Genomic DNA, 16,973 nt, shown 5'->3' with positions numbered 1-16,973 from the left:
AAAAAAGACCGTAAATCTCTTTGGGGAAACTGGGAAAAAGATGAACAGTATCAATGTTTGCCAGTGTATCAGGAGCCTTCTTCAAGGGGACCCAGCCTTCCTTTTATTCAAGGAGTTCTGGGTCTGTAAACCAGCTCAAGTCTGGGAATTGTTTGAGGGGCTCTGACTCTGTATTTATGATTCAAGTTAGACTCTGGCTAACTTGACCTAGAACTCCTCCATTTATGCAGATCAAATAAGATTTTAGTAGGCTGACAATCTATTTCCCTCCTAGGAACACCAGGAGCAACTAGCCAACACCACAGGTCTCTGCAAGTCAGACTATTCTGCTTTGACTCTGCTGTCAAAGACAGTAATCATGCCCATGTTGCCTTCGGTGATTGTCACCCCTTGGCTCATACCACCCAGGGATCCAACTAAACCCATTGCATACAGGATTACCAATTCAGTGGCAGTAGTTCCCACTGTAATTTCTAACCTATAGATAATAGTGACTGGAGAGCTCTTTAATAATGCAGGGGCTACTTCGCAAATTTATTTCTCATAATCATGGTGAAAGGCGTGTACTCTGGACCTTTCCAAATGTGGGTGAGCTGGTCTAAAATGATAAATCCCCCCTAACATTACAATCTCCCTAAGCCTTTGGATGTTTCCCCCTACAGTATACAAAGCAGTTGTGACATTTCAACTTCATTTAGTGTAGGCCACTTTTTGGTCCATGTTTCAGCCAACTAACATACCAACGAACCAGATTACTTTCTAGCCCCCAAGGGCTAGAAATGTTGAATCCAGATCTCTGATTAATGGACCCATATCAACAAATCTGGCTTCATCCAACCTTATGATCCTTCTATTATCTCACACCCTTAATAAACATTTCCACAGTCCCAGGATTTCTGTCTACATAAAATGGAAAAAATCAGGTTGTTCTTTTGGAGCATAGCACACCTTCTCAAGGGTCACACTTCAACCTCACCTTTTGAAGTTTGCTGGGACTTGAGTCTAGTTATAGGTCGAGACCCAAAGACGGTGGTGGGGATGAATCAGGAGTGTCTTGCAAAACAACTATCTCAGGGGAGGCCATTACACTTTCCTCAGGCAGAGCAGGGTTAATCTCTTCAGGTGGGGTGGAACGGCTGCTTCTCCTGGCAAAAATGACTGAGCAGAATTTAGGGATTCAATGTTCTCAGTTTCATCAGGGTCTTCCCATATGTACACATTCAATTTTCCGGATTCCATTCCTTCCCAATCAATGGCCTCGCTTTAACAGCAGACACCCTGAGAAGCTGGGAATTCAGTTTGCATTGCAATCCAGCCACACACAGGATGAGACCCTGAGCTTGGTTTTCAACAATCTCAGCTCTGTGCTTGCAGTAGATGAGGGTTTCTTTCAGGGCAGACAGAAACTTTCAGATGGTTTATGAGGTGCTTCAGCTTGGATTTTGAATCCCTCATCTCATCCTTTTCTTTCCCACTTTATCCAGCACATTTAGGAGCGATCAGGCAATTTCATCATACTCATTAGTTTGTCAAAACTATTCTAGATTATCAGATACATGGCCACCCAGCACCTTGCTTCTTTTAAGTATTTGATTAGGCATAACCAGTGGTGATTTTTTTTTTTTTTAAATAAGATGACCAGTAAGGGGATCTTAACCCTTGATTTGGTGTTATCAAGACCACAGTCTCCCAAGTGAGCCACAGGCTGGCCCCTCAGTGGTGATATTTTGTATATCTCGTGTTGCATCACAACATGAACTACCTACCAATGCCTCTTTACTATCGGGGATAGAGTCATTAGTGATTTCACATATAAACAGATTAGAGAGCCAATTCCAAAAACACCAGAACCAATTAAGAAAACTCATTTTTAATATTCTGTTCCTCCAGAACTAATCTGAGTACCAACATCTGTATTATTGCCTGAGAAACAGAACCAATAGGATGTATGTGTGTGTGTGTCTGGGTGTGGATGAGACAGAAAGAGAGACAGAGAGAGAGAGAGAGAGAGAGGAAATTAATTTTAAGGAATTAGTTCACATGATTATCAAGTCTGATGTTTGGAGGGTTGGCCAGCAAGCTGGAAATTCTGGCAGTTGATGTTCCAGACTTGAGTCTGGAAGCAGAATGCCTACCTTTTGGGAGGAACCTCAGTCTTTTCTCTTAAACCCTTCCATTAATTGAATGAGGCCCACCACTATTGTGGACAGTAATCTGCTTTATTCAAAGTCTACTGATTTAAATGTTAATTACATCTAAAAAATGACATCGCAGCAACACCTACACTGGTATTTGAGCAAGGAACTGGGCACCATAGCCTAGCCAAGCTGACACGTAAAATTACCTACCTCATATATTTAAGTTAAATATATGAAATTCTTCTCTACTGAAATTGAAAAGCAGTCTAACTTCCAGACATAGATTACTCCGTATATATAATATTCTCTTCCTCTCTCTTTACATATATATTTCTCTTCTTCATTACTTCTCAAGCTATTCAGGGTTGAGCTTGAAACTTGCCCCTGTTTAAAAGATTTCAAGCAGTACACGTGTTGAAGACAAACCTGACGCCAAAGAAATCTTTGTCCTCGACCTTCTTTCCTTGGGAAGCTGACAATTCAGATCCAGTGGCACCACATCCTAGCTCTATAACCTTGGGCAACTTACTTAAACTCCTTGTTCCTTAGCTTTCCCATTAGAAAAATGAATTTATAGGAGTTTTTCTCTTTTAGTGTTGGTGGGAGGGTTCAAAGAACGAAAACGATCGTTCAGGGGCTGACATAGACTAAACGTTATGTTATAGGAATATTCAATGAAAAATAACCACTTTTCTTGCTTTACTTTGCTCAACGCAGGGTCGGCACATCACCTAAAATGAGTCCTCCCTTGGGGGAATCCCCATTTTGGGACTTGCCATCCCGGAGTGGGGAAGGCTGGCTAGGTTGTGGGGAGCCCCTGGAGATTTACGCAGTGCAGGACGCTGACAAATGTTCCTATACATCCCCTCAGACTTGGAGAATGAAAAAACTTGAGGCAGAGCTCAGTGTTCCCCAAGTTGCTGTATAAAGGAGAAGTATGGTCAAAGGACCTAGGTGGGGACAGGGACAGGCAATGTCAGAGGCGGCGGGGGAAGGCACAGCATCCGCGTCCAGTCCTTTGCAGGCAACTCCCCCGCTCTGCTCCCCACACGCGCCTATCTAGAGACGTGAGCACTGGCATGGGGTTGCACACGGGCTCCGAGAAGGCGACGCTGAGGACAACAGAGAGGGGCAGAGGGTGGGGGAAGGCCAGGACGCCAAAGCTGAGTTCCCAGAAACCGGTGGCCGACAACCCCGAGAGAATTGGGAAGGTCTGGCGGGGCGAGGGGACGCCGCGTACCGCCGGGCGGACAGCCCTCCAGCGCGAGACGGTGCCAAAGGGGCGGCCCGCGGTGCACACCGAGCCGCGCTCCGGGAACAGTGCGCCCGGCACGCCAGGGGCTCAGCGCCGGCCAAGGGCGGCGGGCGGCGCTGACTCGGCGGGGCGCGTGCAAGGGCCGGGGCGGAGCCTTTGCGCCCGGATCTCCCCTGACTATAAAGGGAGCTCGCGGGCTCCTAGGCTCCACCGCTCCTTCCACCACCCGGCTGCTTGTTCAGACCTTCTTCTTGGATCTCCAGCCTCATCTCGGCTCGAAATGGACCCCAACTGCTCCTGCAGCACTGGTAAGGGACGCTGAGTTTCTGGTCCTTAGTTTGACCGTATCCCAGCCACAGAACCGAGTGTCCCTGTGGTTGGAGGCGGGCACATTTTGAGTTTTGATCTGAAATGGACTCCTATATTTCGTCTAGTGCTTTCTTCCGGGCAAAGCTCCTGAGAGCATTTCCATCCTCCCTATGCCTCTCTTTCATGGTTGAGGGTACTGAAGGTCAAGAGTGTCCTTCTCGATATCTCCCACGTGGTCAGGAGGCTGCTGGGCTGACTCTAGTGCTCTGTCCAGGCGTGAATTTCCTGGGCTGAGTGGCAGATAGGGAGCAAGGAGCTTCTGGGATGACGACTTAAGATCCTGGCCCCGACCCATCCTGAATCAGGTCTGGAGCCTGGGACCTTGCCTCCCTATAGGAAAAACGGAGAAGGTACACTATGATTCCCGCAGGAGGGTAGATAAGCTGGGGTTACACTTGCATCTGTTCAGTGTGGGACAAGAGCTCCCAAGACTGAGCCGACTTAGTGATGGGTGCAGGGAGAATTACTGACCCACTGCTGTATCTCCTACAACTCACTCACTGCGCACCACCTGTCTTTCTCTTCCTTGCAGGTGGCTCCTGTGCCTGCGCTGACTCCTGCAAATGCAAAGAGTGCAAATGCACCACCTGCAAGAAGAGTGAGTGGGGGCCTTCCCTGGGAATCTGGGGCTGTGGCTATGTTGGGAGGAAACCCAGAGCTGGTTCTGAGTGTATGCTTCTGGGCACCTGGCCTTCCTTGCCCCCAGAGGCCATGTCATACCCTCTCCAGGTGTTTTGCCCTGTCCTGAGCTCAGGTGGGACTGGGCAGTCTTTTTCTATTAGGACACAAACCACAAAGGTACCAACTATTGTGTCAGAACAGAGCTCTCCTATCTAAAAAAGTGTCCAGGGGCTGGGGGCAGAGCCTATTCCAGGCCTGCTGTTGGGGCAGGGAGGTGCCTAGTAAGTCTGCTCTGACCTCACTCTTCCCTTTCATTCTCAGGCTGCTGTTCCTGTTGCCCTGTGGACTGTGCCAAGTGTGCCCAGGGCTGTGTCTGCAAAGGAGCATCAGATAAATGCAGTTGCTGCGCCTGATGTGTGGAGAGCCCTACTCCCTGATGTAAATACCTCAATGTGTATAAACCTGGATTTTTTTCATAACCCCCTGACCCATCTGCTACATTCCTTCTATGAAATATCTGAATGATAATAAAAGTCTTTGGCTTCACTTTGTCTCTGGCTTCTTTTCTGGGCCTTGGAAATAATGGACTGGTGGGGGGTGGGGGGGTGGGAGGTATTGCACTGGGACTCAAAGACCTGGGCTCTATATTGAACTGTTAGCCCCTAACAAAATGAACTTTCTGGCAAGCCAGGTTACCTCACTGAGCTTCCTCTTCTGTGAAATGGAAGAGGATTAAGCCAGATCATTGGGTTTGGGGCATATACAGGATCCCCTCTCTTCCCACATCAGCTGTTGATGGCACAAAAACTTCTCAATCCCTCATTTTCACTCTCTGAGCTCCCTGCCCAACTTCAGTTCCTCATCAGATTTTAGGCTTGAAAGTGAGTATAGGGGTAGAATCCAACTCCTCAGTTGTTTGAATCCTAAGTAGGGTTTCTCAAACTCCATGATATAGAAACAGTTTATATTTCCTATCCATGGCACACCCAAACCTTGGTAAATAAAATGATATTAATTATGGGGATAATGAAATTAAAAAAAAAAATACAGAACACATTTTTAGATTTAACGGGTAAATTTTAATAAACATGAAGAACAGGCTGTCTGGTTAGCTCAGTTGGTTAGAGTGCAGCCTTATAACACCAAGGTTATGGGTTCAAATCTGTACAAGCCAGACACCAAAACACACACAAACACACACACATACATATGAAGAACAAAATAACAGGAAAATAAAAGAATTACAAATACTGCACATTCATTCAAGGGTATGAATTGCAGACTAGCCCCAGTGTATGGATCACATACCTTGAGCAGCACTGGCCAGGACATCCCCACGTGGAGCCATCAGTCTTGGCTTGCTCAGTACCACTGACAGGACAGTCACTGACCACTGAGACCTTCCTGTTGTGACTTGGCTCTCTTTGGAGGTTCCTCCCGAGGTCAGCTGAATTTGGTCCTATTTCAAATACCAGCATTTGGCTACTTCAAATCAGCAAAGTGACTAGATTAAGAGGGAATTGCCTGGTATTTTGGGGGCAGGATAAAGTGAACCTGTAAATTGGTTACACGTGAATTACTTCTTATTTGCAAGTACAGGAGTAATGGAAATTTCTGCAGTTTGGAAGATGTGGTGGTGTTTATTGGGAATGAGTAAGTCTAGGGTGACTTGTAATTAATGCCAACGGTTAGTCCCCCTGGCTATTTGTTGAGGGAATGCTATTTGATGTTCACTCAAAGAGGAAGATGAGTATCTTGGACTAGAAGTCAGGACCTTGCTTGCCTGCAGATTCTCTGTGTGAAGAGGGCATTTCAGAAGGTAGTCTGTGCCAAGTGCAGGATTTTTTTGGGTCAGGTAGTCCTGGTTCACACCTTACACACTTCATATCACATTTTTGGCTGTGTGGCTTGGCCCAAGTCACTCAACCTCTGAATTTCCAGTTCCTCATTTGGAGAAAGGAGGTTATATCTCAATGTAGGGATTAAGTATGATACTAGTCTGGCTCCTGGCTATGGTTGAACAAACACTGGTGATTATGATTGTTCTGCCCCCACTGAAGAACGAATCCTGCTAAATACCAACGAGCTCCTGCGGAAAGGCTCACAGGGTTAGAAGCATTACTTGGGATTGGATACAGGTAGTGGGATTGGCACCTAGCTGATCCAGTGCCAGGAGGAGTGGGGGATGTCCTACAGAAGCCCTCTGTGATGACACACTGCCCCAGCATTTGAACAGACATAAAAGCCTTTTCCCACCCTCCAAAGATATTTGATCTTCACACAACCTAGTAAACTAGAGCCACAGGCCTCATGAATGTGATAGCAAATATGCAGGGGCTGGAGTGATTGTGCCATCTTCCAAGTTCCAGAGTAGTTAAGCAACTTTCCCAAGGTCACACAGCTCAGAAGTAAAGATATGAATGAACATATGCTACAGCTGGCCTCTCAACCCTGGCCACAGCTGGTAGATCATGATGTCATTGGATGCTAAACCCTGCTTATCTTTGTTTAAAGCTGTAAGGCCCTTCAGGATGAACTAATTTTACGCTTGGCTTGAGAGTTGGGAAACTTAAGCCCAGAGAGATCCCAGAGTTGTACGAAGAAATCTGTCTCCGTGCCAGACTTTCAGTGTCCTCGTCTTTCATGTGACATAGTGGAATGGGTGAGTCAGTCTGTTGTCACAGCCAGCCTGCATGAGTGTAAATCCCACCTCTGTCACTTATACGTGGGTGACATAACCTCTCCTCCACTGTAATAGGGGCCAAATAATAGTGACTGGCTTGTAGTACTAAATGAGTTAATACATGTAAGGAATTTACAATGGTGCCTGGCAAATGAGTGGTCTATGTATTAGTTATAGCATTTTTATGAATATACATAACATAGGGGATATTTATTTACAGACAGCAAAGCATCCAGTTCTGGTGTGCTCAGTTGGGCATCCTATGTCATTCACATCTACTATATGAACATATAACCTGTGGTTTAAAGACAGTCATTCACTCTACCCACATAATTGCAATCCACCTTAGGGGTATAAAGACATGACCAAGACTGTGTGCCTCATGTTTGATATGAAAGGATGACTGCCATTTCTGCTACCACTTGCATCATATTTTACTCAACATTTTAGGTTGGAAATTATTCATATTTTCTTAAATATATTTATATAAAAACCAAACTTTTTACCAGTACCGAAAACGAAAGTCATCTTATTCGACACATAGAAGATAGCCAGATTATTAATTACATACATGTGTGTATTTCACTTATGGGTTGCTTGTGTCACTGCCCATGTTGAGCTGGTGGCATGCTCTTGTTTAAAAGATTTCCAGCAATAGAGAAGTGTTGAAGACATACCTGGACCAAAGGAAGGATTTATCATGGCCACCTCTCTCCCTTGAGAAGCTGACTGAATTCAAATCAGTGAACAAATTCCTAGCTCTGTCAGGTTGAGCAAGATCTTTGGACACCATGTATGTCAGATTGCTAGAACAGTTGGGTCATAAATAATATTTCCCTTTAGGATTGTTGTGAGGATTCAAATAACAAAAGTGATTAAACATTGCCTGGCACAGAGTAAATGCTATGTAATAGGAAATCAGCACTTGAATTGCTATTTATTTAATGCAAGATCTGCATATCACTTTAAATGATCCCTCTTTGGGGAGCATCTCACATTTTCAAAACTGCCATCCTGGCATGTCGTGGGCCAACTAGGCTGCGGGGAGACCCTAGAGAATTTTATGCAAAGGAGGATTCTTCCATTTTCCGCTCATCCCCTCAGGCCCGGAAAATGGAAGAAAGAAACAGACTGTATTTGCTATGTTTCTGTGTACAGGAGGAACTGTTGCTTTGCCTACCACGAATTTGTCACCCCTTTTCCCCTGGTGACGGAACTGCCAAAGATTACTCAAAGCTCATCTCTTCTGAGCAGTGAGAAGCCCCGAAAAGGGGTTAATTTCCCGGAACCCTCAAGATGGAGGCATTCCTTCCATTTGGGAAATTAACCACAAATTGGGGTTCTCTTCCCGCATTTATTCTCCAGACCAGGAAGTTACAGGAAGGGAACATAGGTGGGGTTTTTGCTAACTATAGTTTAACAAGTTTAACAATAGAAGCTGGTAACATTCAGTAAGACAAGCAAGGTGACATTCTATAATGCAATTAACTCTATCCACTAACAAAAGCTTGAGTTTAGCAAACATTCTCTTCTTACAGCAATTTCCCAGTATCTATACATACCAATCAGTAACCTGTCTGTCTTTGAGCCAGCAACCTTGCTGTGTTACAATTCTTTATCTTACAACAGAGACTATAGCCTGGGGAAAATTTGTCCTTTGCAAGGTCAATATTTGAAACTGCAAGGCTTTGGAAAACCAGGCCCTGTGAAGTTCATTTGCTTTATGCATACTCCACAAGGAACAAGTCCTAGAGACACACCTGTGGAAAGGTTCAGGCAATGCAGGAGAGTGGGGGAAGCCAAGGTCCCGTCCATGGCCAATCCTCTGCACATGCCTATTCAGGGACGTGAGTGTGAGCCTGGGGTTGCACTTGGGCTCCCAGAAGGTGACGCAGAGGACAACTGTCCGTGGTTGGGGGTGGGGGGATGTCAGAATCCCATGGTTGAGTTCCCAGAAGCTTCGTCCCCGCCTGGAAAGGGGTGAACTGCAGGGCTCAAGTAAGTTGCCTTGGCAAGGATGTCCTTGGCAAGGACAGTCCAGGCAAGGATGGCAGGAGGCGCTGATGTGGCAGGGTGGGTGCAAGGGCCAGGGCAGGGCCGCTGAGTCCGGCCCCCTCCCCTGAGTATAAATGGAGCTCATCTGCTTCTAGGCTCCAGGACACCTTCTACAAGCTCAGCTGCCTCTTATCTGCTTGGATCTCCAGTTTCACCTTGACTCCAAGTGGACCCCAACTGCTCCTGTGCCACTAGTAAGGGATCCGGCTTTCTGGTCCTTAGGATCTATACCTCCCAGCCACAGAATCAAGTGTCCCTGTGGCTGGAGGAAGGCACATTTTGAGTTCTAAGCTGAAGGGAAGGCCTTTAATTACTCCAGTGCTTTCATTCTGGGTGAGCTCCTGAGAGCATTTCCATCCTCCCTATGCCTCTCTTTCAGAGTTGAGGGTACTGAGGCTCAAGGCCATCCTGCTCGATATTTCCCAGGTGGTCAGGGGGCTGCTGCTCTGAGCCCCAGTACTCTGTCCAGGCCTGATTAGCCTGGGCTGGGTGGGAGTTGGGGAACATTGCCACTTCTGGTCTCATGACCTAAGATCCTGGCCCTTGGCCCAGCCTCCTCAAACTGAGTGTAGAGCTTGGGACCTTCCTTCCCTGTGAGAAAAAGAGAAGAGGTTGCACTGAGCTTCCCGCAGGAGGGTGGAGAAGGTGGGCTTACACTTGCATCTGTTCTGTGTGGGACAGGAGCTCCCAGGCCTGGGCCTGCACAGTGATGAGTGCAGGGAGAGTTACTGACCCACTGCTGCATCTCCTGCATCTCACTCATTGGTCACCACCTGTCTGTCTCTTCCTTGCAGGTGGCTCCTGCACCTGTGCTGGCTCCTGCAAATGCAAAGAGTGCAAATGCATCTCCTGCAAGAAGAGTGAGTGGTGGCCCTCCCTGGGAATCTGGGGCTGTGGCTAAGATTGGGAGGAAACCCAGAGCTGGTCCTGAGTGTGTGCCTCTGGGGACCTGGCCTCCTTTGCCCCTGAGACCATGTCATTCCCTCTGCTTGTGTTCTGCCTTGTCCTGAGCTCAGAAGGAGCAGGGAAACCTTTTTCTATCAGGACACATACCCCAAAGTTACCACCTATTATGTCAGAACAGAGCTATGTCATTCTCAAAAAGTATCCAGGGGCTGGGGGCAGAGCCTATTCCAGGCCTGCTGTTGGGGCAAAGAGGTGCCTGGTAAGTCTGATCTGACCTCTCAATGTCCCCTTTCTTCCCCAGACTGCTGTTCCTACTGCCCTGTGGGCTGTGCTAAGTGTGCTCAGGGCTGCATTTGCAAAGGGGCATCAGACAAGTGCAGCTGCTTTGCCTGATGTGAGGAGAGCCCTGCTCGGAGATATAATAGTGATGTGTGCAAACTTGGATTTTTTCTACAACTGTGACCCATTTGCAGCATTCTTTTTCCTATGATATATATGAATGATAATAAAAGATATTGACTTTATTCTGTTTCTGATTTCCTTTCTGTGCCTCAGATAAATGGACACTTTGTTCAACAGCTGGGGTGTAGGATTAGACTGAAAGCCCAAAGACTTGGGTGTTGGAACCATAGCTTAGCCCCTAAACACTGTCTTAAGGCAGGTCAGGTACCCTGTCTCCAATTCAGTTCTCAGCTAAAAATGCAAGAGCATATTCCAGATGATATAAGTGCAGGCAGATATAATCTCCCCTCCATTCTCAAGTCCAGTGCTGATGGAGCAGAAATATCTCAATCTCATTTTTATTCTCTGTGGATTCTATGTCAAATGTCAGTCCTCATTGGACGGTAAGTTTGAAAGGCACTCAGGATGAAATACAACTAGTATGTGCTTATATTCTACAAGGAGTTCCTAGAAGGGGGTAGTAAAGATTCAGTTTTCACTATCCATCACAGACCTATACTTTGGTATGATAAAATAAAATGAATTAGTATTAAAAAAGCAAACCCAAGATACAAAACCCATTTTCTATATTCCATATGCATATTTCAATAAATATATGAATAACAAATTAACATAGTAAAAATAAAAGACTTGCAAACACTACACATTTGTTCTAGGGTGTTCATCATGGACTGGAGACACTTCATAGACCAGCCCCAGTATGTGGGCCACACACCCTGAGCAGCACTGGCCAGGACATCCCCACAAGGAACCATCAGGCTTGGCTTGCCCAGTGCAGCTGGCAGGACTCTTGCTACCCCTGTGAGCTCCCTGTTGTGACTTGGCTCTGAATCTTTGGAAGTTCCGCCCAAGGTCAGGCTGAATCTGCCCCTGTTCTAATTACAACCCTTGCTGACTTCAAGCCATCAAAGTAACAAGGGATTTGGAGGAAATTTCCCAGCATTTCCCAACAAGATGGAGTGTGTGTGAGAACAGGTTCCAAATGAAGTACCCTGTGCCTTCAGGCAGTGCAGATGGCATATTCTGCAGCATGAAGGGTGTGGGAGTGAGACCCTGGGTGACTTGTATTTAATGCCAGCAGGAATCCCCCTGCCTATTTGTTCAAGGAATGTTATTGGATATTCAATTTAAGTGGAAGGTGAGTCTGGTATCCCTGGAGGTAGGGTCATGATTGCCTGCAGGTCCCTGTGTGAAGAGAGGATTTCAGAAAGCAGCCTGGGCCAAGTGCATGGGTTTTAGTGCCAAGCAGCCCTAGTACACAGCTTGCTTCACCACTTACTGGCTGTGTGGCCTGGGCAGTTCACACAACCTGTCTGAGCCTCCATTTCTTCATTTGTAGAAAGAAGATTGTATCTATATGTCGGGACTAAATGTGATAGTGGCCTACCTCTTAGTAAGGGCTTAATAAACAGTGGCATTATACTCATTCTGTCCACATGTATTTACTGGAGAAACAATCCTGTTTCCTGTCATCAAGTTCCTGGGGAATGACCCATCCATTTGGAAGCGTTACTGTGGATTGGAAGTTGGAGATGGGATTAGACTCTTTCTGATCCGGTTCCAAGGCAGCGTGAAAGACCTCTTTCAAAAAGCCATTCAGAAGACACTGCCCCAGCATTTAGATAGACAAAAAGCCTTTCTCACACTTCATGTCATGTGATCTTCATATGAACTCATGAGAGAGTAAATGTGCAGAGTGTGGTGAGATTGTGATTTCTTCCAGAGTAGTTAAACAACCTTCTCAAGGTCAGATAGCTCAGGAGTAAAGGTATGAATGAACTTACAGTATAGCTGTCCTCAAGCCCTGAACATAGCTGCAGGTCGTGATGTCTCTGGATGCTAAACCCTCCCCACACAGACCAGAGCTGTAAGGACCTTGGTTAATTAGTTCAGTTGTGCCCTTGACTTGAGAGATGGTCTACTGAAGGCCGAGAGGTAACATAGCTACGCAGAGGGAGCCGACTGCCAGCTCAGTGCTCTTCCCCCTGCTCTTCTCTCTGTGCCAGATCTCAGTGTCCTTGTCTGTCATGGGACATGGTGACATGGTTATGGTTGAGGGCAAGATACTGCAGTCAGCCTGCATGACAGTAAATCCCAGTTGTCAGTGATACCTAGGTGACATTACTTCCCTGTGATTCAGTCTCCTCAACCATAACACAGGCTTAATATAAGAGTTTGGCTTGTAAGAGTAAATGAGTTAATACATGTAAATAATTTGGAATGGTGCCTGGCAAGTGGTGAGTGGTTTATAGTATTAGGTATTATTTTATTGTCTTCATTCATAGCATACAGGGCATCTTTCTCCCTTAAGAAAATAACCCAGTCCTGGTGTGTCTCGTTGTGAGTCCTGTGTTGTTTTCATCACTACATGAGCATGTGAACTCTAGCCCAGAGAGGGTCCTGCACTCTTCCACAAAATAGGGATCTACGCTGGGGATATAAAGTTGTGGACAGTCTGCGTTCTCATAACCAATACAGAAAGATCTCTGCCATTTCCGCTACCAGCTTCACTACTGTTTTACTTTACATTTTCTTGTAAATAAATCATATTTCCTTAGACATATTTATATAAAAATCAAACTTATTTTCACTACTGAAAAGGAAAATGCATTTTACTTCCGGGCATAGAAGACTGCCATAAAATTACATATATCTCTACCCCTTCCACATCCCTTTTTTGTTGCCAGGGTTGACCTTGATGCTTGGTTTTGTTTTAACAATTTCAAGCAGTAGAGAGGCCTTGAAGACATACCTAGGCCAAAGGGAAGCTTTATCATTGATTCCTATCTCTTGGGAAGCTGACACAGGATTCAGATCCAGGGGCACATAATTCCTATTATGTAGTAGGAATGCTGAAGGGAAAACAACCACTTTAATTGCTTTATTTAATCATATCAGCTAAGAAAATGATCCCATCCTAGAGACATGTCACTTTTTAGGAATTGGTTCCCTGGAGTGGGGTGGGCTTACGTTAGGCTGTTGGAGTCCCTGGAGAGTTTTATGCAGAAGAGCACTCTGAAAAAATGTGCCTCTGGGTGCCCTCAGCTGGAGAATGAAAGGGAGGGAGGCAGGCCCTGTGTTCACCTGTTGCTGTGTACTGGAGAATCCCTGCAAAGGACCAAGATGCAGATAGGCACAGGCGATGCAGATAGGCACAAGCAATGCGGACAGCTGAGGGGGAGTGAAGGTCACACCTGCATACATCTGTCTGCATGCAGTCTTCTGCACACAACTCCCTCCCTGTGCTGCTCTGGTTCACGCCAATCTAGGGACTTGAGCACAACGCCTTGGTTTGCACACGGGCTCCGGGAAGGAGATGCCGAGGACAACAGTGTGGGACAGGGGGTGGGGGAAAGCCAGGACCCTGCGGATAAGTTCCCGGACATCTGGGGGCAGGGATGGTGGGCAATCTCAGGGAAATTGCTAAGAGCCAGCAGGGTGCATGGAGGCTAAGTTCCCCTAGGCTCACAGCCGGTTCTGCAGGAGGTGGCACCAAAGGTGTGGCCCTGTGGTTTATGCCCAGCAGTGCATGGTGTGCACAGCGCAGAAAAGAACAACATAAGACACTGACTCTTTGGGGTGGGTAAAAGGGCCCAGGCGTAGCCTTTGCACCCAGAACCTCTTCTGAGGATAAATGGAGCTTGCAGGCTCCTAGGCTCCACCATGCCTTCCACCAGTCCAGCTGCCTTGTCGCCTCTTGCTTGGATCTTCAGCCTCACCTCGGCTTCAACTGCTCCTGTACCACTGGTAAGGGATCTGGCTTTCTGTCCTTAGGATCTCCATTTCTTCACCACAGAAATGAGTGTCCCTGTGGTTAGAGGAGGGTGCATTTTGAGTTCTAAGCTGAAGTGTATTCATTTAATTTGTCCACTGCTTTCTTCCTGGTCAAGCTCCTGAGAGCATTTTCTCCCATCCTATACCTCTCTTTCAGGGTAAAGGGTACTGAGGGTCAAGGCTGTCCTGCCGGATATCTCCCAGGTGGTCAGAGGGCTGCTAGGCTGACCACAGTGTTCTGTCCAGGCCTGAATTGCCTGGGCTGGATGGGAGGTGGGGAGCATTGCCACTTCTGGTCTCATGACCTAAGATCCTGGCCCTTGGCCCAGCCTCCTCAAACTGAGTGTAGAGCTTGGGACCTTCCTTCCCTGTGGGAAAAAGAGAAGAGGTTGCACTGAGCTTCCCGCAGGAGGGTGGAGAAGGTGGGCTTACACTTGCATCTGTTCTGTGTGGGACAGGAGCTCCCAAGCCTGGGCCTGCACAGCGATGGGTGCAGGGAGAGTTACTGACCCACTGCTGTAACTCCTGCATCTCACTCATTGCTCATTGCCTGTCATTCTCTTCTTTCCAGGTGGCGTTTGCACCTGCGCCGGCTCCTGCAAATGCAGAGTACAACTGCACCTCCTGTAAGAAGAGTGACTGAGGGCCCTCCCCTGGGAATCTGGGGCTGTGGCTAAGATTGGGAGGGACTCAGAGCTGATTCTGAGTGTATCCTGGGGAACTGGCCTTCCTCTGCCCCTAGAGGCCATAACATTCCCTCTCCAGGTGATCTGCCCTGTCCTGAGCTCAGATGAGGCAAAGTCATCCTTTTCTGTTGGGGGACAAAACTCAAAGGTACCACTTAATTTATCAGAGCAGAGATGTGCCATCCTAAAAAAAAGGGTCCTAGGGGATTGGGGCAGAGCTTGTTCCAGGTGTGCTTTGGGGCAGAAAGGTGCCTGGTAAGTCAGCTCTGACCTCTCACTCACCCCTTTCTTTCTCAGGCTGCTGCTCCTGCTGCCCCGTGGGCTGCGCCAAGTGTGCCCCAGGGCTGTGTCTGCAAAGGAGCATCAGAGAAGTGCAGCTGCTGCACCTGATGTGGGGAGAGCCCTGCTTGCACATGTAAATACAGCAACGTGGACAAACCTGGATTCATTTTTATACAACCCCAAACCATTTGGTCCATTCATTTTTCTATGATATATGTGAATGATAATAAAAGCATTTGACTTTATTCTGACTCTGGTTCCTTTGCATGCCTCAGGAATAAAAGACATCACATCCAATAGCTGGAGTTAAGGATTAGACTGGGAGCCCAGAGACCTAGTTGCTGGAACCATACCTTGGCACTTTAAACACTGAGTGCCTTAAGGCAGGTCAGATTCCTTGTCTCAGATTCAGTTTCCCAATGAAAAGTGCAAGAGCATCATCCAGACGACACAAGAATGGGGCAGATATAAGCTCCCCTTCATTCTCAAATCAAGTGTTGATGGTGTAGAAACTTCTCAATCTCATTTTCTTTTTCTGCGGATTCACTACCAAATGTTGATATTCATTAAATGTTAGGCTTTACAGGAACTTGGGATAAAATCCTACTGTCCGCTTATATTCTATACAGAGTTTCTAAAATGCAGTGGTAAACGACCAGGTTTTATTTTCTATCTGTCACAGCCCTAAACTTTGTAAAGATAAAATGAAATGAATTACTGTGAAAAAAATAAAGACACACACAAAAAGAACTATTTTGTACATTCAATAGGCATATTTTAATAAATATATGTATAATAAAATAAAAGAAAAAAAATTTAAAATCACAACCATTGCACCTTTGTTCTAGGGTGCACACCCCAGATGGAAACAATTCCCTGACTGGCCCCAGTGTGTGGGCCACACACCTTGAGCAGCACTGGCCTGGAAATCCCCACAAAGAACACTCAATCTTAGCTTGCCCTGTGCTACTGACAGGACTCTTGCTACCCCCGAGAGTTCCCTGTTGTGACTTGGCTCTCAATCTCTGGAAGTTCCTCCCAGAGTCAGGCTGAAATCTGCTCCTCCTTCAAATCCCAGCCTTTGACTACATCAAGCATGCAAAATGACTAGGGATTTGGAGGGGATTGCCCAAAATTTCCCAGCAAGATGGAGTGTATGTGAGTAATGCTTCCAGATGAAGTACTTTGTGTCTGGCCAGGCAGTGGTGATGGCATATTTTGCAGTTTTTTCCAGTGTGTGGTGGTGCTCATCCAGAAAGACTACCAACCTGGGTGACTTGTAATTAATGCCAGCATTTTTTCCTCATGATTATTTTGTTGAAGGAATTTCTATTTCTTGTTCAAAGAGGAAGATGAGTTTGGTGGCCTAGGAGGCAAGACAATGCTTGCCTTTAGGTGCCCTGGGTGAAGAGGGGATTTCAGCAGGCATCGTGGACCAAGTGCATGGGTTTTGATGTCAGGTAATCCTGGTACACAGCTCATTTCACCACTTACTGGCTGTGTGTCTTAGGCAAATTGCTCCAACTTCTAGCCTCCATTTCCTCATTTGCAGAAAAACTGTTTCTCTATGTAGGGATTAAATGTGATAGTGACATGACTAATGAGTAGGGTTTAATATAGTGGCATTACAATCATTCCATCCACATGGACTTTCAGGAGAGAATCCTGTTAGTTCTCATCAAGTTCCTAGGGAAAGGCCCATCTGTTTGGAAACATTACTGTGGCTTAAATGTTGAGGATGG

The 16,973-nt window shown here is 46.5% G+C and overlaps 2 protein-coding genes across 2 annotated transcripts; both read left to right on the top strand.

Annotated features, from left to right (window-relative positions):
• The first annotated feature begins 3,202 nt into the window (after window positions 1-3,202).
• On the top strand, window positions 3,203-4,929 carry LOC134387168 (keratin-associated protein 5-8-like). Its single transcript, XM_063109518.1, has 3 exons — window positions 3,203-3,701; window positions 4,295-4,360; window positions 4,705-4,929. Exons 1-3 carry the CDS (start codon window positions 3,218-3,220, stop codon window positions 4,794-4,796), a joined length of 642 nt encoding a protein of 213 aa, XP_062965588.1. The 5' UTR covers window positions 3,203-3,217; the 3' UTR covers window positions 4,797-4,929.
• Window positions 4,930-9,281: 4,352 nt separating this feature from the next.
• Window positions 9,282-10,484, top strand: LOC134387169 (metallothionein-1E-like; the record flags this gene model as incomplete). The annotated part of the gene is made up of 3 exons (XM_063109519.1): window positions 9,282-9,315; window positions 9,916-9,981; window positions 10,329-10,484. Coding segments are annotated over 3 exons (192 nt in total), but the record flags the coding sequence as incomplete, so codon positions are not given.
• Window positions 10,485-16,973: the final 6,489 nt, after the last annotated feature.

The sequence above is a fragment of the Cynocephalus volans genome, chromosome 10 (assembly GCF_027409185.1).
Source record: "Cynocephalus volans isolate mCynVol1 chromosome 10, mCynVol1.pri, whole genome shotgun sequence".
In the NCBI taxonomy this organism is placed as follows: Eukaryota; Metazoa; Chordata; class Mammalia; order Dermoptera; family Cynocephalidae; genus Cynocephalus; species Cynocephalus volans.
The sequence above is the reverse complement of the archived record's forward strand: the minus strand, read 5'-3'. Positions and strand labels throughout refer to the sequence as shown.